This window comes from Hemicordylus capensis, chromosome 1, assembly GCF_027244095.1.
Source record: "Hemicordylus capensis ecotype Gifberg chromosome 1, rHemCap1.1.pri, whole genome shotgun sequence".
NCBI classification, from domain to species: domain Eukaryota; kingdom Metazoa; phylum Chordata; class Lepidosauria; order Squamata; family Cordylidae; genus Hemicordylus; species Hemicordylus capensis.
Genome location: NC_069657.1, coordinates 420579838 through 420601808, shown reverse-complemented (window position 1 = coordinate 420601808; position 21971 = coordinate 420579838). Strand labels below are relative to the sequence as shown.

The window sequence follows — 21971 nt, the reverse complement described above, 5'->3', positions numbered from 1 at the left end:
TTTTAAAAATAAAATAAAATAAAAACACCTGGTCCATTAAAACAAACAAACAAAAAAGTCTCTTGCTCTACAGTTATTGCTGCCCACATTTCACTTAATTGACCATTAAGATACTGCTAGAACTGGGGTTTGCAACAAATAGGTTTTGAGAACATCATTTTTGTCATTTGTGTTTCCTGTTTTTTGTAGGCAGTACAAGACATGTTCCCCTTGAGGTTGTGCTTCTGATGCACTCTCACTCGAGAAAGTGTTTTCTCCCCCTTTCACATCTGAATCCTTCCCCAGTCCCTTCACACAAGAGTTCTCAGTCCCCCTTACCTGACAGCTGCTACTGTGGTGTTGACAGGAGAGAGAGAGAGAGAGAGAGAGAGAGAAGTCTCTCTTCCACCCCTGGGCATCTAGGAAATTGCTATGATAGAATCCTAGTTAGCAGGGAACCTGGGAAATATAGTAATCCCAGGGCACCCAATGTATTTAAAAGGAATACCAGGTGAAATTATCTTGGCCACAGGCTCAGGAACCAGGGATTCCTGTAACTGTGTTCAAGTTTCCAGGAATGAGGAGGCAGGGACAGACTTCTCATTTTCTTGTCAGGCAAAGGTTGAGCAAGAGTAGGAGTGGAAGTAAGGATATCTCACTTGGGCTGGAGAAAATCTGAGCTAGGTGGAGAACTAGTGGGGAAAGAATTCAGAATACAGGCACCCATTACAAGCACACCAAATTCATTTTCTAAACTAGGGAATGATGGGTTTTTGCAACATCATTATGTTTCACAAATGTTTAAACACATTTCTTTAAGTGGCAGAACACACATTTTGCAGGCAAACAAATCTCATGTTCAATCCCTGGCATGTCTAGTTAAAAGAATCTCAAGTAAGAGGGTTGAGAAAGACGCTGCCAGAGACCTTGGAGAGATGCTATCGGTCAGTACTGGGCAAGATGGACCAATAGTCCCTGACGCCATGTGCAACAGTTCCGTATGTACCTCTCTCCACTTTTACCCTTCTCCCCCCGCCCAGAAGGGTACAAAAGAGATGCTCCCACAGCAAGACCATTCTCTTTCCAACTGTACTCCCCATAGCATGCATATTACATGTTTGTTTGTTTACCTTAGCTTGAAGATTTAACCTGCTTTTCAACTCAAATGAGTTCTCAACGTGCTGTAGAACAAACACAAACATGTGCATTAAACAGTCAAAGTATACAAAAATCAGGAGCATGGTCTCAATGGAGACAATAACACAAAACAAACCGCGCCTCATATTGTGAGGTTACAAGCCAAGCGGGGATGAGAAGCTCAATAGCCTCTCTTAATGGGTCAAGTGCTCAGATCTGGTGAATTCCAAGATATACTGCATTCCATTAAGTGCAGGGCACCAACAGAGAGTGTTGCATTCTAGCCTTGGAAGGCAGGCAGCACCCACAGCAGAGTTGTGTTACTGGATCTTAGTGATCGGGGAGCTAACTAAGGGAGTAGGCACTCCCTCAGGCATCCTGGATCCATGCCACTTCAGGTTTTAGAAAGGGAAGAACCAACACTTTGAAGTTAGCCTGGAACCATTTTAAGAACCAGGGGTTCTCCTGCAGTGTCTGCGACCTCTCTGTAGGGGAGGGCTTCTCAATCTTTGCAGGACCACAACTCCCATCATGCTTGAGCACTGTGGCTAGGGATGGTGGGAGTTGTAGTCTGAAAGCATCTGAGGACCCAGATTTGAGCACCCATGCTCTAGGGGACGATCTCACCAAGGACTGAATTATATCCAGCCTAGCATTCATTTTCTATCCGGCACGTAAAACATAGATGGTGGATTATATTTAGATGGTGGAATTAGACTAATTTAAACATAGACACATAAAGCTTGTGGGGTTTTACACATAAAACCTAGATGGTGGTCTTCAGTTCAATTGCACTGGCTTGACTTGGAACTGCTAGTGTTAAGTAGTAACAAATAAAACACTCCTATTAATAGAGCAACCACTTCTGGCATGAGTGCTTCTCTGTGGTTTTGGCTCCATCCATATAGCAATGGAAACAGGCTCTCACTCTCGCTTCAGGACTTTGTTGGCAAGGACATCCAAGTGTGAGATACTGTACATACCACTTCATTGATAACAGAGCAAAGAATCATTAAAATATTTTGATCAGCAGATTTATGAAGCGGGCACAGTATGCCTACATTCACAAGTGTCTCTCTAGAATTTTTTAAAAAATGAACTTTGATGGCTAGTTAGACCCTCCAAGTTTAGAGGCAGTATACCTCGGAATTCCACATGCTGAAGACAAAACACTCAGGGAAGGGAGGAGGTATCTACTGACTCCCTGCTTGCTACAAAGGCAGTCTAGTTGATGGAATTAGTTTACAATTCAAGCTCATTTATCTTCAGCATATGTTTGATACTAGTGGAGCAGTTGTGCAAAGTGCATTGGTAAGTGACCGAAATCCATATTACAAAAGAGAAATACTTGAGTACAAACATATTTGTTCTCCAAAAGCAAATAGTACAGCAACCATTAATGACAATGGAACTACTACATTGAATAGACTCAAACTATTGGGAATTATTAGGGAAAGGCTTGAAAAATCAAACTGCTAATGCCTGTATATGAACTATGGTGCAGTCACATTTGGAATATTTTGCACAGTTCTGGTCATACCATTCTTTTTGAAATATTTTAGCACAAGAAAAGGAGCAGAAAGAAGCAACTGAAGTTGAACAGAAACTTGGTGGCTTTAATTCTGGCAGGTTTGGGGATGATAGCTAATACTCCGCTTAGTAAAGTTATTTGCTGTCGGCCGCTGCTTTTACATTTCACCTTAGCCCTATTCACATATGTTGTACCTGCTTTCAGCTGTCTGTACACAGGTATGTATTCACATGGTGTAGTGGTTAGAGTGCCGGACTAGGACCGGGGAGACTTGAGTTCAAATCTCCATTCAGCCATAAAACTAGCTGGGTGACTCTGGGCCAGTCACTTCTCTCTCAGCCTAACCTACTTCACAGGGTTGTTGTGAAAGAGAAACTTAAGTATGTAGTACACCGCTCTGGGCTCCTTGGAGGAAGAGCGGGATATAAATGTAAAAATTAATAATAATAATAATAATAATATGAATGAATTTTAAAAATAAACCTGAGTATACATCCCTTAAATGCATGTTACAGATAGGAAGGGAAGGGCTCTATCTGCATTCAACATAATTGTATCTGTGTACTGATTTGTACTATGTATACTGTTTGGGTTGTACAAGTGTTGAACAGAACCAGTGGATATTTTTTATGTCCACTTTCAGTGGTAGTTTGTTAGCATAAGCCACCTCGTGCCTGCTTTATAGGAAAAGGCAGGGTACACATTTAATAAAGTGTGCCACCAAGTCAGTGTGTCAACTCCTGGCGATCACAGAGCCCTGTGGTTGTCTTCGGTAGAATACAGGAGGGGTTTACCATTGCCTCCTCCCACACAGTGTGAGATGATGCCTTTCAGCACCTTCCTATATTGCTGCTGCCAGATATAGGCGTTTCCCATAGTCTGGAAAACGTACCAGTGGGGATTTGAACCGGCAACCTCTGGCTTGCTAGTCATTTCCCCACTGTGCCATTAGGTGGCTACACATTTCATAGATACATATAAAAGTCTTTTCAAGCTGTTCACCTTCCAAAAGTCTTGCTTGGAAGCATGTTGAGGATATAAAAGTCTATAAAGCACATCGAGTCTATGCAGCTGTTATTTCAATTCTGGTGCCAGAGTACTGAGAGAATCAAACTATAGAGGAGTGGGGGGTCTTGCTATATGCATTTTCCATGACAGATTTGGGGGATGCAATAGGGCTGTGGCACAGGGAAGATTGGGATCACATCATTTGGTAGCTTGTGTCCACCCATGTCATAGTTAACTGCTAGAAGAAAATTATAGCAGGAGATCTAATGACAGATCTCATGCCCCCATTTCCTAGGTTTGCAGTTCCTCTGAAAATGAGAGATCATAGCACCATCTTCTGAGGTAGGAATGGACAATACATGCCGCCTCAGCAGCTGCTCAAATACAAGTGCCAATTCTATAGGAGGGAAGGCTCCATAAAGAAAGCATCGAAGCATGTCACAGCACTTCAAGGAAGGATCAAGTTCTGGGTTCATCTGCATATAGGTGGTCGACACATTCTGCACAAAATCAGGCTAGAGGAGGTTTGCATGCCTTCTCTTTCAGGACTGTAGCCATGCGGGGTGGGGGGAGGAAAGAGAAAAAGCTAGCCAGCAGTATAGCAGTCCAATCTAGCTCAGTATTATCTACACAGACTGGCAGCGGCTTCTCCAAAGTTACAGGTAGGAGTCTCTCTCAGCCCTCTCTGGAGATGCCAGGAAGGGAACCTGTAACCCTCTGCATGCAAGTGCTCTTCCCAGAGAGGCCCCATCCAGTGTTCCACTGTACTTTATACCACAGACACCTATCCAGTATTCTAATTTTTTTCATCTGTGTGCAGAATGAGTTTTGTTCTGGGTGGCAGTATCAAGGCAGTGTGTGCACATATGCATTCAGAATGGGGCCTTCTTGATTCAGCCTGAGCGGGATCTAAAATTAACTGAGTGGACATCAGAAAAAATGTGAGCCCACACACACCATAGAGGGAACACTGGCCCCATCCCTTAGGGGGAATATTTTTCAGTGCTTACATGTAGTCTACCATTCAAATACAAACCAGGGCAGACCCTGCTCAGCAAAAAGGACCATTCATGGGGAAGAACACCTTCTAGCTCTGTTTGTCTAGAGGTCTTGATTGCTCTCATTCACACAAGTGTGGGACATTTTGCTTCTTTTGGACACTTGGCATGCCAAAGACCTGAGACAGAACATTTTGGCCCATTTCCCGTTGATCTTCTACATCCTTCATCCTATTCTTGCCTGAGCAAAGCTGAGCTCCAGCAGCTTTGCTTTTAACTCTTTGAGCAGCTTGATCTTTCCTATGACTAGCAACAAGTGATACAACAGGCTTTGCACCCTGTTGACAAGGGCTGCCTTGTCCTTTCAGGGAAACATTGAATTTGTGCTGCAAGGTAAAATGACCTGCATCCCATTCACATTTTGAGCTAGTATTTGTGTATTTGAATCATACCTATGTCAGGCAATTGCATCCATTACAATACTATATACTTTAAGCAAAACATTGATTCTTCTAGAGCTACACACATGCAGGCACCAGTTGCAGGGGGGTTAACAGCAGTAGAGAGGGCATGCCCTCGACTCCTGCCTGTGGGCTTCCAGCAGCATCTGGTGGGCCACTGTGTAAAACAGGATGTTGGACTAGATGGGCCTTCGGCCTGATCCAGCAGGGCTGTTCTTATGGAACAAGGACTGCATGAACATAGCCTTAATTAGATGGTGTTGATCAGCTGTCTCTGCTGCCACCTAGTTTATCTGGTTCTGTGTTTAGATTCCAGGCAGATGGAACACACCACAATCTATCTAGCAATAAGCAAACAAGAGTTATTTCATAAATGTCTCTAGGTGGATTGGGGCTTGATATACCTTGCGATAAATCCTCGCTGATCACATCTCATATTTGTAAACTCCCATTACTCAAACTGGCCTGGTATCATAATTATGCAAAATAATTGCATTTACATAGACCTCCAGTTATCTACAATGTTTCAGATGTCTCTAGGGCCATTTCAATAAGTGATGGAGTGGTGAAAGAGGAAAAAAGTACCCCACCAAATTTCATGTTTTATATAGCAATATTTATTTCCTTCTCAGTTTTATGTTTATGCAAAGAAACACAGTAGCATTACTGGTTTAACAGAAGCCCATTGTCACTGGTAAGATGTAGCCAGGTACAAACATGCCGATTATGTCTCCAAAACTGGTTTCAAACACAACCCATGTAATGCAAGAGATGATGTCTCTCTAGCTACCACGAAGCAGATGGGTGTGGAGACTCAAGAACACTTAAATACACACACACACAGCACACAAGTGGGGGTGTTGGAAATCAGGCTCACGTACTTGTAAGACACAGAAGTGTTCTTCATACAGGCAGTTTAATGACACAAACCCAAGATCACATGGAGGAATCAAAGCTCCTGTTATAAGTAAGGCTGCATTTGGCTTACAAAAGAAATTTCAAAATATGTTCTCATCTCAGGCACGTGAAGCGCTAGTACCTTTCATTTCACCATGTGGTGAAGTGATGGTGCAAGAAAGAACCAAAATAGAACATTTATTGTAATATTCAATTATTGTTCTGTAAACATAAGCCAGAGTCTCAGAAGGCTACATTGATGCTATTATGAAATTAAAGCAGCATATTTAAATCTTGTATTTAATACCTTTAAATATTTAATACTCCTTTCACAAGCAACTTAGAGGGTAAAAAAAACCTCAAGGGGGTGCAGTGTTAAGGTGGTTTCTCCCCCACTAGTGAGAAGCCAAAAAGTGCATTCTACTCAGAAACAAACAGTTTCCCATTAACTCCATGGAGACAGTGGTCTTGCTGATGGATGGATGTGAAGAGTTGCTGAACTGCAACTATTTGCATACAGCAAGTGCTACTGATGCTCACAGGGTGGGGGAGGGAGAAGGGAAAAGCAGACCTTACAGCATGATAAAGGAATCTTCTTGAGCACTGCTTGCTTCCAGAACTGTAAGTAGTTTTGAAACATTCAAACATGAGTGCCACTTACAAACAATCCATTTGTAAAAGGTCTCTTTCTCTCATTTATAGGCCAGTTCTGCAAACACTAAGTAATCATAATCCAGTCATCTTCCAGAGCTGCTCCACATGTCAGTGCGTGAACATAACACAAGTTCATCTGTGAGTTTCTGCAGTGGAACTTCTTAAAGGAGTCCAGCCACTTCACATTTACTTCACTATATTTTCAGCAACACGTCTCAGAAAGCCATGATGCTGTTTTTGCTGTGAAAATGCGGCTAAGTAGACCAGTCACCTGACATTATGAGGTTTGCCAGACACATATGTATGGAACATGCAGTGTTCATTATTTCTGTTCTAGTTGAAACACCTCTGGAATTTAGGAAAAAAATCTACGTGTTTGCAGAACTGGCTTCCATATTCTTACATGCAATCAAGTATAACAGATACCTCCTGTAGCTGGAGGTGGTTATTTAAAGTGTTCAGTTTTGTTCCAAATAAAAAAAGTTATCTAGCTGATGTTTCTGAAACCCTACATGTGAAAAGCAGAAATGGATATAAAATGTTTTACCAAAAAAGCAAGCTGTTGAATAAATTTTTTAAAACCTGACACATAAAATTGCACCTGTACACAAAACATTTAACTGCTTTCCTCCCTTATCACTGCAGTGCAAACTCAAAAATGAGAGAATCAAAGTTTGTGCTTTAGAGAGATACAGCAGTTTTTGTTGTTTTTAAAAATGCTCCAAAGAAGCTACCACCATATTCCAAAGTATATACCAGCTAACCCAGTTCAAGAAGTGGGCCCATTAAAGCAAAGATGAGATTAAAAGTAACGTGACCATCTAGGTCGTGTGCCATCTTCCAAGTCTATGCAAGATGGAACCCCTTTAAAAAGAGGGGGGGCTAGTTCATATGTGTAGCACACACACACACAAAAAGAAATGGGAACCTCTTTAGCTTCAAGGCTTATTATAATATAGTGGCTTTTTCTGCCTGTCTATCAATACATTGTCTATTCTGTACATTCCCAGTGAAACAGCTATGCCGTCTAGCTGTGTCAATGCAAGAGTAAAGCTGCCGAGACTTCCAGAATTGCTGTATTTCAATTAAAATACAGTTGCATGAGAATCACAAAGTGGTTATTGCATACTTCCAATAATGAATGGGAGACAAATTGGGGGTAGTAACCGGTGACACTAACAAAAGGGGCACAAGAGGCATTGCTAAGCATATCAGATCATTTTACAAGTACAGCCTTGTAACGCTTTTAGAGTGCGTTCTGCAAAAGTTAGGCTTGAATGCCACACTGGGAAGTGCAGTGCAGGGGATGGGGTCTACCACTTTTGGCAACCCCATGCTAATAAAAAGCAGGGCAAGTCAGTGAAGTTCAGTGGCTCACAAAGACCAGCACTGTGCACAATGCAGAGTATTCACAGACACCACCTTCTTCCGGGACAGTCCCCCCCCCCGAGATTACCAAGGGGCTGTTGTTGAGAGACCCTTGGCAATGCTGGGTGTGGCAGCACGGGCAACTGCAAGGGAGGGGGAAGAGGCAGGCAGGACCACCTGCTTTGCTAATGGAGCTCTGTTTCCAGGCTCCCTCCCTTTGCCCACAGCTGCCTGTGCCAATGTATTCCAGAGCATGGGATACAAAACGACACTGCCATTAAAACTAAAAGGCAAAAAAACCCTTAACTTAACACAGACTAAAATGCTTAAGGCAACTCCCAACCAGACTCTGTTCCTCTGGCAGTAGCTGGTAGTGATTGTACACAGAACCACTGTTGAAAGTACTAAGCTATGTTACAGAAATATAGCAATCCTGAAATCCTGTACCTTCCAACAAGAGATCTCAAAGTGTGTTAGAACTAGTTCACATCCATGCCATCTCTGTGGGTACAAATTTTTCCTATTTTTAATTCATCAAAAAAAGTGAAGACAAGAGGCAGATCCAGAATAACTTTAGCCAACATCCTTGTACTCAGAACCATGTTAGTCCCGCAACTTCAGTGGGACTAAGCTACTTTATTGGAAGAGGATTCGTGGATTGCACCCAAGCCACTTGCCCAATTCATGTAGCAAATAATTGGCAAGAGAAAGCATTTCCACCCACTACTTCATTTACCAAACAGTTTGCATCTTTAGGCCTTCCAAACCTAAAACTTGATAAGACTGAACTAGGCCAGAGTTCTGCTCCACCATATGAAATTGTTGCAGGCAAAATAATTGACAGTATGTTGCAACTGTTGCCTTAGCTGCCTGTATTTTGTTATTCATGGTGTTTTAACTGCACACGGTTTTAGCCTAATGGGCAAATTGGCTCAGAATGGGACAAATATCTTAAGAAATTATATATATTATATAAAATGTTTAAGCAATATACACCAATTCAGTTCTAGATGCTTAAAAAAATTATAAATCCAGAAAACTAGATGTAATCCAGCTGGTAGTAACAGACCCTTCCATTAGAGCAAGCCAGAGATGACGCTGCTAAAACAGAGACCAGCTCTGGATTTCTAGTCCCAGCACAACTCCACTTGAGTTTCCATTAAATTCTAAAACCTACACAATAGTCTAATGAAGCTTTGTAATAGAGAAGGAAAAAAACAATACTCCTGAAGGGTATGTTCAATTTCTGTCTGAAAAGTTAACCTTACAGTACAGGGGATAAACAAATAAACTTAACAGAATGTAATTCTTTACAGTCCATTCTCAACGCAGCCACTTTCTCCTACTTTACAGACCCAATACAAAGAGGGGCCTTGCCAACAAGTACTGGATATGTTTTAAGATGCTACTAATGCTATGTAGTAAGCCTACTTAGAATTGCATCCACCCTACCATTGAAAAAGGAACTAAAATTCCGCAAGGTGTTTATAAAAAAAAGCAAAAAACATTTCTGCCAACTTTGGTTTCCTCTCCTTATGGTTTATAAAATATTTTCAGAGAAAGAGAGAGACAGGACAGAGAAACTTAATAAAACCGAGTTTCAAGTTTGGGGGTGGGGGAAGAGGACTGTCGGAAGAATTTTTAGTTTTAAACTCAAAAGTCATCTCATCTCAGTAGAAATGTTGGAACAGGTTTTTCAGAGTTGCTGCAGCATTGCTGAACTTTTCTGTGCTATTCAACTAAAAGTGAACACAAACGGTGTATCAGGATGGCACAATGATATCCTTTCAAGCAGGCAGATGAGATTTATTAGATGTGACAAGAACAGGGACTTCAGCAGTTACATTACTCTGCAAGTTGTCTCTTTAAAATTAGTTTCTTCTCACAACCAACCTGTGATCGAATCCAGGATTCCACTCAGCACAACTTTGGGAATTACAAAGATGATTCAAATTGTTTGTTAGGGTCAGGTTCTGACTCTAGCTTTACAACAGGTATACACTCTGATTTAGTCCTCCTGGCTTTGTGGTGTGGAGAGCCAATGACTATTTCAGAGCAAGAAATACTAATTGCCTTTTCAGGCTTCTTTGCAGCAACCTTTTCCACAGTCTCACAACACTGCTTCAGAGCACACTGGACTTTGCAGGGCAGTTCACATTTGCTAGCATTCACATCAGTACCCATAACAGTAAATTCAGGTTGAATGGTTGTTGCGTGTATCCCTTCATCGTGAAAGATGTCTTTAATGTGCTTCGCCACTTTCATGTACGATTCTGGGTCTGGACACTTGATGTGAGCGGAGCCAATGATCCTGCTTCCAGCCAGCTGCCAAACATGCAATTCGTGGATAGCTTCCACTCCTTCCAGTTTACGGAGTTTCTCGCTTAAAGAGCGAATATCAATTTGCTTGGGAACAGTTTGCAAAAGGATAAGGGCGGATTCTTTAAGCAGCGGATAAGTTGTGTAGAGCAGGATGAAAACCATTATCAGACACAATGCAGGATCGAGATACAAAACCCAGCAGGGACCAGCTTGAGGAATTGTCTCCAATTCAGTTGCATTCATATTGCCAAAATTTTGAGAACTATTTCCCTCACAGTGGTCATTGATACATGGATTATGACAAGGCCCATCCTTGGGGCATGGAGTCCAGTAAGAATAGAATATCAAGGCATTCACCACAACAACAACTGAACCCAAGGCATCTCCAAGAACATGAAGGAATACTCCACGCATGTTGAGCTGGGCACTAGAGTCTACTTCAACCTCCATTTCTAGAGAATCATCGCTAATATTTCCATTTGGCTGTAGGTTCACTTCCCTGTCTTTCATATCACCTGCAAAGAAGAGAACATTGATGTAAAATATAAATTAAAATATATAAATAAATAAATTACACAAGTAGGAAGTCTGTATATCAGCCTTATAGGTGGACTGGCAGGCAGTCCGCTAGTAATAATGAGAGAATAAAATCGACAAAGCCAAAGCCAATTAGGGAAAGCAATCCCCTGTGTAGAATTTTGGAGCCTCTGGTATACACCAACTATACTGCATCATATATAATTGCTTCTTAAAGCACTCAAATAAATGATTTCTAGAGCCTATGCCATACAAAATATTTAGCCTTTATTTTAGAGCAGAAGGAATCAACCTCTTCAGATTTAGGACTTACCTTTAACTCCAGCCTTAACATGAGACCCACCTTAATCACTTTATAATACATATGCACCCATCATTTCTTTTCTGCTCTTAAAAAAACCATAAGCCAATGGCAGGGTGGGGGTGGGAGAATGATAGTGGTGATGCTGGCATGACCCACCTTGAGTGGGCCCCAATTTTCCAGCTGAAGGCCAGTACTTTAGAGCATTGGTTCCCAAACAGGGAGCCTCCAAATGTTGCTGAACTACAACTCCCATCAGACCCAGCTACAAAATATCGTGGCTGGGGATAATTGGAGCTATAATTCAGCAACACCTGGAGGCTCCCAGTTTGGGAACCACTGCTTTAGAGTGTTTGAAGAACTTCACATACATTCACAGTATTTCTTATAACCACCCTGTAAAGTGGTTATTCCCATGCTGCAGATGAGGGAGGGTGGTTTGCCTATGGCCAGCCAATGAGTTTACAGCAGAGGCAAGGTCTGAACCAAGGACTTTAAGGTTCACAATGAGCCTTAGCTACTACGCATATAGCCTGTATGCTAAGGAACTGAGAAATTTAAAAAACCAAACTTCAGTATACAGTTTCACTCTATAGAACAACTATGTATAATCAGTCAAAGCTGATTATTGCATAGAAAAATCATGGCAAAGACATCTGAAGCAGTTCATATATTTGGCATGGCAGTGGGGCTTCTTTTAAAATGAGTGGCATCTATCATAAGAAATCAAATGCAATGTCTACAGCCTTTGTTATGCTAAAATTAGAGTTTAACTGTTGCTATTCTATGTTTGGATTTTATTAAACAAACACTACTTTACAAATCTATATGAGCTGTGCTACCATTTTTTATCTAGATAGAGTATGCAACTGGGGTGATATTAAAAGTTTTGATAAGCACTGATCTAGCTTTGACATGAGCAATTGTTCTTGCACTGAAATGCTGTACTGGAGGGACTGCCAATTTGGACCAGCCATTGTATCAAGGCAGATTATTCCTTCTGTAAACAGGCTCGGGGGAGATCTATGAACAGCTATCCATTGTGAGCAAAATGCTACTTGCCCAGTGGTTTCACCAACATAACTGGTAGAACTTGAAATGATCATAACTCCCACACTTGTTTCACTAGGTTAAACTCCACCTATGTAATGAATTTTAAGACTCCTGGTGGTAAAGTATATTTCTTCAGTGGAGATCAAAAGTTAAGTTTGTGGGTGCTTGAAAAAGCAAACATTTTTTAAAAAGTAGTGGGTCCACAGCTGATCACAGCAATATTCTTAAGACTGCACCAAATGCTCCAATACAAAACTTTTCCATCCAAAGGTTTCTGGCCTCAGGGCCCATTACAGGAACAACTAAAGATTTTTGCACTAAGAATTAAAGAAGATTCAACGAGCAGCCCATAGCAATGTTGCCCTAATAGTAGCAAGCTGGGCCTAAACACTATCACCATAAGCAATCTGCCAGGCCAAGCTGTGCCCCACTTGCAACTCTGTAGAATTCAGGTCAAAGCAATCAAGGTTAATAGGAAACACATACATTCCAACAAGCATCTGCAATTTTAATTTAATTTGTTGCACCAAGATTTGGGATGCTAAGAGAGAAATCAGGAAATGAAATGATTAAGAATGGGTTCTTTCTAGATTTGAGCTGCCAAGATCCTTGTTACACAACAGGTTGTGTACACAATGATCTCATGTCTGGCCAGGCCTGCAAATTTAAGATCTGCAGCTTTGAAGAAACAGTAGCATGACACTTTGAAAACCTGTAGACAAGTTCAGACACCTTTACAGCTACCAGAAAATATACCTGCATAGGCTTTTGGCAGCTACTAATCCTTCTGCTGAAGGGATCAGCAAATGGTGGCCCCCCAGGGCCAAATACAGCTCCTTAAGAACAATGGTTGGCCAGGATGCCAGCCATCAAGCCCATCAAGTTATGAGAAGGGACTAGTAACTGTGGCAAAAGGACTTGGCTTTGCCATAAAGCTAGATGGCCAGGATTCTGTTAGTTGTCATATGCCTAAATATTATCCTAGAAGTCCAGCTCCCTTCGATGTAAACAAAACAAAACAGCTCATGGGCATAAAACTATATTTACAGCAAACTGCCATGGATCTCATTCATTTTTAGAGCGTGAAGGACAAGTTCTTCATCTAAGATATTGCTAGACCTTGAAGGACCAATTATGTTTTATTCCAGTGGCTGAAACTAAGGAATGGTTGCCCAAGGAAGTCTGTCTTTTATTGAAAAGCCACTTCCACACAATGTATGATAGAAATGACAAGAGTTAAGAATACGGAAACAGAAGGGTTGCAGTAAAGATACCAATGCAGCAGTATTCAAAATGTGAACACCACTACTCTTTTGATCTGATCCCAAAACATGGTCTTGAGTCAAGTAGGTCCTTAAATTATCTAACTGCAATAATGTACAAATGGTTTCCCCAATACAGAGAGCCTGCAGAAACATTAGATTTAGCAAATGGCATAAGATCCTTCACACATTCAGAAAGAGATAAGCAAGTCAAAAACTGTCATTTCAAAAACTGCTAACTTTGTGATAATTCTGTCACCTATGACTAATACTGCCTATAAACTTAATCTACATGGTTCCATTTAGAATTACAATAAAAGAAGAAGTGCATCAAGTATTTAGAACCTATGTCATACAGAACTCATCAGAGCAAGTGCGTCAAGTGAGTTCATCTGTTCAGGAAGCATGTCATGTTGAAGGCAGGAGAGAACAGTTTCCAGAAAAGCTGCAGAAAACCACCCATTTATTGAATTATGTGCAAAAAGGGACTTCCCTAAAAGAGCAACTTACTTATTTTTGTACAGCACCTGAAGTATCCTAGGGGAAAAAATCTACTTGAAGATAAACACACTGATAAAAGCTTTTCTTGCGAAGATCAGTGATTCAACACAATATTTGCTGATGGCCAAAGTTCTCACAGATTGTGGAGAAGCATTACAGCAATGGCTTTCATGCTCTCTACCTTCAGAGAATCTTTTCTACAGTGTATGCTGAGAAATCCCTACCTGTATAGAAGCCTAGCACACTGCAAGAACCCAGGTGCCTATTCTAACACACAAGCACCTCATACAGAACCACCACCAGGCCTACTGGACATGGCTGTGAAGTGAAAGCATAACCTAGAACACACTCAAGATTCCTGGGGGCTGTGTGTTAATAGGGAGAAATTGGACGTAATGCACATGTAGTGTCTTGGAGAAAGTTCCTTGCCACTGATGCACCATCAAGAGAGTCTTTTGAGGAAGCTCAGGGCTCCCCTAGGGCACAGTGCAGCACTGCAACCTTCTCTCCTCTGTGACCCAAATGAAGCCTTGAAAGTCCTCTAGCAGCATTTGGGGTCACAGGAGATCTACACATTTCAGCACGTAATGTGTTGCTCATGCCCTTAATGGATAGGATGGTAACCTCCCAGAGGAGCCACACTCGAGGAGGCAACAGTTACCAAGGTGGCAGGATAGCCAGGACAGAAAAGTCAGGGGCTGTATGGCACAATCTCAGGTCAAAGACCGACCTTTGCAGACAATGTATGCCCCGTGCTCAACATTAAGTAGTCAAGACTAAGCAGCACAAGAAGAGGAGAGCTCAGCTACAGTCTCTTACTCTCCCCACCCCCAGCTCCATTATTTGCGTGGTTGAGCTGAAGGCTTTAACCTCCGCACCTCTTTGTAACCCCGGGGCTGAGCGGATCCTGGCCGGTGTGGAATAAAGTAACAAGGGGGACACCCCCAACACCAGCAGCCACCAAGCGCCCCCCCCCCCCGCCCCTCGTCTGGCCTTGGAGAGGAGCGCTCACAGCAGGTCAACCCGGGACCTCCTCTTCAGAAGCCAGCCAGCCGTGGGTCAGGGAGGGGGCTGCTTGCTGGGCCATCCCAGTCGCCCCCCAGCCCCGTCTCCAGCTCACCTAGCTTCTCCAGGCTCACTCCGTTGGAGCTGCTGTAGTTCTCCACCAGGGTGTTGGTCTCCTCCTCCTTCTGCGGGTCGCCGGCGGGAGGCCGCTCCGCCTTGCCCCGGTGGTGGCCCCCGCCCCCTCCGTGCGAGTGGCCGTGGCCGCCGCCGCCGCCGTGCTGGTGGAAGAGGCAGAGCCCCAGGAGGTTGACCAGCAGCCCGGCCACCCCGACGCCGATGACCACGGCGGGCTGCTGGATCTCGTGGGGCTCGGTGAAGCGCTCGATGGCCTCCAGCAGGATGGTGAAGCACAGGGCGGTCAGGAAGACGGCGTTGACCAGGGCGCCCATCACCTCGGCCCGCACCCACCCGAAGGTGTTCTTCTTGGTGGCGCGGGTGCGCTGGGCGAAGCGCACGGCCACCAGGGCCACCACCAGGGCCATCACGTCCGAGAGCATGTGGAAGGAGTCGGAGAGCATCGCCAGCGAGGCCGTCACGCGGCTCACCACCACCTCCAGCACGAAGAAGAGGAAGGTCAGCGCCAGCATGCACATCAGCCGCCGCCGCCGACCCCGACCCCGACCCGGGGCCGGCGGCTTGCCGGGATCCTCCACACCCATCCTCCTAGAGCGAGCCCAGCAGCGAGAGCCCTCCTGCTCGGCTCGGCTCAGCAGCGGATCGGGAAGGGCGGAGGAGGCGGAGACGGCAGGCGCCAAGGAAGCAACAGCTATACTGGGGGTGCCCGGCGCGGCCAACGGGGTGGCGGAGCCGGCCGCGCGGCTTCCCGGCTCTCTTCTTCTCCCGGAGTCCGCCGGCTGCCGGTTCCTGGGGAGGCTCTCCCTCTGCTCGGTCCTTCGGCTGCCGCCGCGGCGCCGTCTCTGCTTCTCGTCTCCGTCTCCCCGCTCCAAAAGGCAGCGGCACCACCGCTCTTTGCAGACGGTTTGAAACTAAACTTTGCACCCGAACCCCCAACACTCCTTTCCACACGGAACCCCTGAGCCACCCTCCGCTCGGCCCCGCCCCCCGAGGGCTTCCTCATTGGCTGCAGCCCCGGCAACCGGGCGGCGACCGCTCACACCTCCCCGCGCGATTGGCCCCCGGGGAGCCTCACGACAAGCGAGGGGACCCGCCCACAGGGGGCTTCCCGATTGGCCCGGTGCTCTCCGGCTCTTGGGAGGCGCGGCCTAAGAGGCGTGGCGACCGTTCCGATTGGGCGAGGTCGCCAGTCTCGATGTGCGGCATCCTATCTGGCGCCGCCCCCGAAACTGTCATGTTTTTTCGGGACTGGTGCAAAAGGTGGTTGCATGGAACGAAGTGAACGTTCTGTGCCCCTCCTCCCATTCGCCCTGGCTTTCCACACGGCCCAGCTGTGGAAGCGGCGTCTCTCTTGCTCCCAGTCACTCTTTTACACCCGGCCCGAGCTTCCCTTTTCGCCTCAGTGACACTGACAGGTGCCCCTCCCGCGCCCAGCTGCCGCACCCTGATAGCGAGGAGGGAGGGGGAGCAGCGAAGGGCCATGGGCGCGTGCAGACCTGTCAGCAGCACGCACACGGCACTCTGTGCAGCGCCTCCCCGCCCCCCGCCCCCGCAAGACAGGACGTGTTCATATATGTGGGCACTGTCAACAGTATGGCTCAAATACAATGCGTTCTGTATGTATATGCAGGGCACCGTGTGTCATACACACACACACACACACACACACACACACACTGTTGATTAACAAACAGAAATATAATGTGCAAGGCGTTTCGGCTTCAATACCTTCATATAACATCAGAGCAACTGAAGAAGGTGGAAGCCGAAATGTCTTGCATATTATATTTCTGTTAATCAACAATCAATTTATATAGTTCATTTTGATTAACAGCATCCTTCTGGGATGCAGAACATACTTGTATGGAGTTCTGTTTGCAGCTTTTAAAATAGTCAGTCTCTGTCTCTCACACATGAACAGCCCTGCTGGATCAGGCCCAAGGCCCATCCAGTCCAGCATCCTGTATCACACAATGGCCCACCAGATGCTGCTGGAAGCCTACAGGCAGGAGTTGAGGGCATGCCCTCTCTCCTGCTGTTACTGCCCTGCAACTGGTACCCAGAGGCACCCTGCCCCAAGGCTGGAGGTGGCCCACAGCCCTCCGACTAGTAGCCATTGATAGACCTCTCCTCCATGAAGTTATCCAAACTCCTCTTAAAGCCACACCCCACTTCTTTGATTCTGCCCTTCTCCAAGGGCCTCAGGGCCACCATCTACCTCCTCTTATCCTCACACACCAACCCTGTTGAGGTAGGTTGGACTGAGAGACAGTGACTGGCCCAAGTGCACTTCATGATCACACACTTGAACTCTGTTAACCCTGGTCTCATTCCAAATATTTTCCTGTTGAGTTTAAATTCCACAGCAATTCCACATCTTATCTGGCTACCACCACACTGGTCTTGTGGCACTAATCAATCTATTTGCCTTTTGGTGCTACAACAAGATACTTTGTTGTTTAAATTTATGCTAACTCAGAGCCTCTGGGACAGCAGACTAAAGAAAGCAAATACATGGGACAAGAGATCTGTCTATCTCTGTTTTTGCACCCCATTACACTCAAGGATTGATTGCCCTCTTCTGTACTGAGGAACTCATACACTGCAATGGATAAAGAAGCTAAACTAAAGTGTCACTCACAGCCTTTCTATATTGTGCTTTCACAGCTATATGACAGGGAGAAATGAACAAGAGCACCTTTCTCTGGCATGGAAATTCAGATGAAATTTTGTTTGTTGAATATCTGTTACCCTTACATAGTGTGTGGCAGCTCTGCCACACAAATAAAAATCTGCAGCCACCCACACCCACCTCTTTGCCAGAAGCTAGGTGTATATTGCACATCTTCATTCAAAAGCAAAGTGCTGCTTATAGGAGGTCTACCTTTCCCCTTCATGACACCATGAATCTCTCAGTAAACAACACTGAGAGATATAATCAAAGCCATTCATTTGACTTATACCTTTTCATGCAGCCACTGATCCTAGCAAAAATAAGTTGCTCTAGTAAGAACTAGTCAGCCTACTTTCCTTTCACTGTCTCTACAACTGGACTAAATTTGGTTCAAATCGAGGTCCACAAGTTAGATCTCTTGCACTTCAAATGTTCATGTGTCTGCCATCTTAGACCAGGGTGGTTGACATCATCACAAACTATACCATTGAGGTGTCCCTGTGTGTCACTCACTACAACTGTATCAAACTTGGTTGAAATTGGTTAGACAATCCTCAATCCGCTCCTTCCATAAAGCTTTGGAACATGCTCCCTGCTGAAATAAAAGCCTTCCCATCTCTGACAACTTTTTAAAAAGTCTTTAAAGACACTTCTATTCACCCAGGCTTTTAAATAAATATTGTTTTAATAGTTTTAACATAGTTTTTAATGTTTGAATTGTTGTAGTTTTAAGGTTTGAATTGTTGTTTTAACTTTTGCTGTATCATTTATTTTGTTATAACTGGTGTTTTAATTTTTGCTGCCATTTATTTTAACTGGTGGGTTTTTTCCTGTTTTGTTTGCTTTGTTGTGAACTGTCCAGAGATGTGTGTTTTGGGTGGTATAAAAATATGTTTAATTAATTAATTAATTAATTAAGTTAGTGCATTTGCACCTCAAAGGTTCACACGTCCGCCATCTTGGATCAGGGTGGATTATATAATCATAATCTATGCCATTGAGGTGTCCCTATGTGTACAAACAGCTGTAGAAAATTTGGTTCAAATCGGTTAGACTGTCCACAAGTTAGTACACTTGTCCCTCAAAAGTTTACATGTCTGTCATCTTGAACTGGGTTGGATAACATTATCACAATCTATGCTGTTGGGGTGTCCCTAGGTGTCCCTACAGCTGTAGAAAATTTGGTTCAAATCAGTTAAACAGTTCACAAGTTAGCCCACTTGCACCTCCAAAGCTTATGCGTCCACCATCTTGAATCGGTGTGGATGACATCATCACAAACTATGCCATTGAGGTGTCCTTGTGTGCCACTCACTGCAACTGTACCTAATTTGGTTTAAATTGGTTAGACTGTCCACAAATTAGCCTGCTTGTGCCTCAGATGTTCATTTGGCCACCATCTTGTATTGAAGTGGATGACATCATCACATGCCATGTCATTTGGGCATCCCTATGTGGCCCTACAGCTGTAGCAAATTTGGTTCAAATTGGTTAGGCGGTTCACAAGTTATCCCACTTGCACCTCAAAGGTTTACACATCCGCCATCTTGGGTTGGGGTGGATGACATCATCACAAACTATGCCGTTGAGGAGTCCCAACAACTGTACCTGATTTGGTTCATATCGGTCCAGGCATTGCAAAGTTGATGGGCGGGCACACACAGACACACAGAATGCCAGGTGATCTCATTAGCCTACTGGAAAGTAGGTTAGCAGGACATATAGCTATAGACCAACCATCCACCCTATCCACTAGAGACTCAATCTCTATATTATATAATATCTATAGTATATAATCAATATAATATGTAAGAACATAAGAAGAGCCTGCTGAATCAGGCCAAGGCCTTTCTAGACCAGCACCCCTTTTCCCACAGTGGCCCAAAAGATGCCTCTGGGAACCCCACAAATGGGAAATTAAGGCACACCTCTCTCCTGCTTTTGTACAGGTATTTAGAATCATACTGTCCCTGAACAAAGAGGGATCATAGGCATCAAAAGTAGTAGCCACTGTTGGTAGACTAGTCCTCCATGAACTTGTCTAAGATCCCTTTAAAGCCATATAAACTAGTGGCTTAGATAAATTAAGATAATTTAAGGTAAAATTTAACCACTCTGTTGTTCTCATGAGATTTTGAAAGAGTTTACTTTCCCCACCCTCCAAATACATACGGATACATATCATAGTTCACATTTGCGATTACGTTACATAGTTCACATTTGTGATTAAGTGAGTACTGAACCAGGAGATTAGTTCTTCTGGATTAAAGACTGTTGAGTAGAAAGCTACAATTGTGGGTATATGTGGGGGTAGACATTTGCCCAATGAGTAAGTGACAGGATCTGCTGTTTGTCCTCCAGAAGGCTGTTCTGAGAACAATTGTCAGATTACAGAACTAATAATTAAATTCTGCAAATAATTAAAGTCTGATCCTCCCATTTCAGCAACCGGTGCTTCAACCCCTTGTTTCATTTCATTTTATTAATGTTTTCAAATTGCCTGTTTCCCAAATGCTATTTTTATCAGTCAGGCTCAATAACTCAGATATTCTCACATGATAATGCACAGATAGATTGTGGCAGATATAATTTTATCTATCTATCTATCTATCTATCTATCTATCTATCTATCTATCTATCTATCTATCTATCTATCTAATTTGTTCACTGCCCCAAACATTCATCTCTGGGCAGTTTACAACAATATAAAACAAGTTAAAACACAGAAAATAAAAACCTTGAAACAATTTACAACCTCAGTCCAATTTAAAAGCTTGGGTGAACAGATGAATCTTTAAGTACTTTTAAAATGTTGTCAGATATGGGGAGGCTCTTATTTCAGCAGGCAGCAACAGGCCTGTCCCTGTGTGGCCACCAGACAAGCAGGTGGCAACTGCGCAGACGAGTCTCTTTGGATGATCTCAGTGGGCAGTGGGGCTTGTGGCAAAGAAGACATCCCCTGGACCTAAACCGTTTAGGGCTTTAATCTCAGTGGCCTAATCCCAGTGGCCTAATCCCAACGGTTGCTCTTCTGATTTGGATATTCCAATTGTTCTTTTGATAATGGAGTATCCCTTAAGCTCAACATTCACAGTTTGGAAAAGCAGCAGTTGAGAGGGAAAGGCCATTACAATAAGCACAACCATTAAAACATCCTACTCTTGAGTAGTGTAGTAATTGATTTCAACTGAAAGATCCTGGATTAAGTTGTTTGATGATGACTTCCACTTTAGGGTTTATCATTACACAGGGGCAGTTAGATCCTAAGCAATATGTTCTGGGATTTTTTATTTTTTATTTTGCTCTCAAGGCAATGTATGTAACAACAAAATAACTTTGATCAAGGCTACATATGTAACAATAAAATAACTTTTTGATTTACTCTACATTAGACAAAAGGATACAATAACTATTTCTGACTGGTTAGATTGTGCTGTTTTTTTTAAATTTACATTTTATATCCCGCTCTTCCTCCAAGGAGCCCAGAGCAGTGTACTACATACTTAGGTTTCTCCTCACAACAACAACCCTGTGGAGTAGGTTAGGCTGAGAGAGAGTGACTGGCCCAGAGTCACCCAGCTAGTTTCATGGCTGAATGAGGATTTGAACTCGGGTCTCCCCGGTCCTAGTCCGGCACTCTAGCCACTGCACCATACTGGCTCTTTGTTCTTTGAATAAGAATGTTAACGTATAAAAGAGCCAGCGTGGTGTAGTGGTTAGAGTGCTGGCCTAGGACCGGGGAGACCTGAGTTCAAATCCCCATCCAACCATGATACTTGCTGGGTGACTCTTAGCCAGTCACTTCTCTCTCAGCCTAACCTACTTCACAGGGTTGTTGTGGGGAGAAACTTAACACTGCTCTGGGCTCCTTGGAGGAACAGTGGGATAGAAATGTAAAAAATCAATCAATCAATAACATTCACCACCAGTGTGCTATAGCAACCAAAGTGTTGGATTTGGCTGTGGGAAACCCATGCTCAGAACCTTTTCACACAATACACAGCAACAAATGTGAGTATACAACGGCTGGCAAGCTACAGCCAATTCCAGTTCCTTGATTAGTTTACTTGAATAATGAATCTTTTTGCAAAATGATTTTATCATGTTCCCATGTTCACACTTTATATGTTTACACAGGCATGTAAGAC

General features: G+C 43.7%; 1 protein-coding gene across 1 annotated transcript; it reads right to left on the bottom strand.

Annotated features, from left to right (window-relative positions):
• Window positions 1–5708: 5708 nt before the first annotated feature.
• On the bottom strand, window positions 5709–16117 carry SLC30A1 (solute carrier family 30 member 1). The gene is made up of 2 exons (XM_053310209.1): window positions 15130–16117; window positions 5709–10870 (listed from the first exon to the last, which is right to left on the bottom strand). Exons 1-2 carry the CDS (start codon window positions 15731–15733, stop codon window positions 9969–9971), a joined length of 1506 nt encoding a protein of 501 aa, XP_053166184.1. The 5' UTR covers window positions 15734–16117; the 3' UTR covers window positions 5709–9968.
• Window positions 16118–21971: the final 5854 nt, after the last annotated feature.

What these genes read in the sequence shown, in the direction of transcription:
- SLC30A1 (XM_053310209.1), bottom strand. Translation starts at nt 15,733, where the DNA reads ATGGGTGTGGAGGATCCCGGCAAGCCGCCGGCCCCGGGTCGGGGTCGG. An exon ending in AGTGAGCCTGGAGAAGCTAG is followed by an intron (nt 10,871 to 15,129) that starts GTGAGCTGGAGA and finishes TCTTCTTTGCAG; the next exon opens with GTGATATGAAAGACAGGGAA.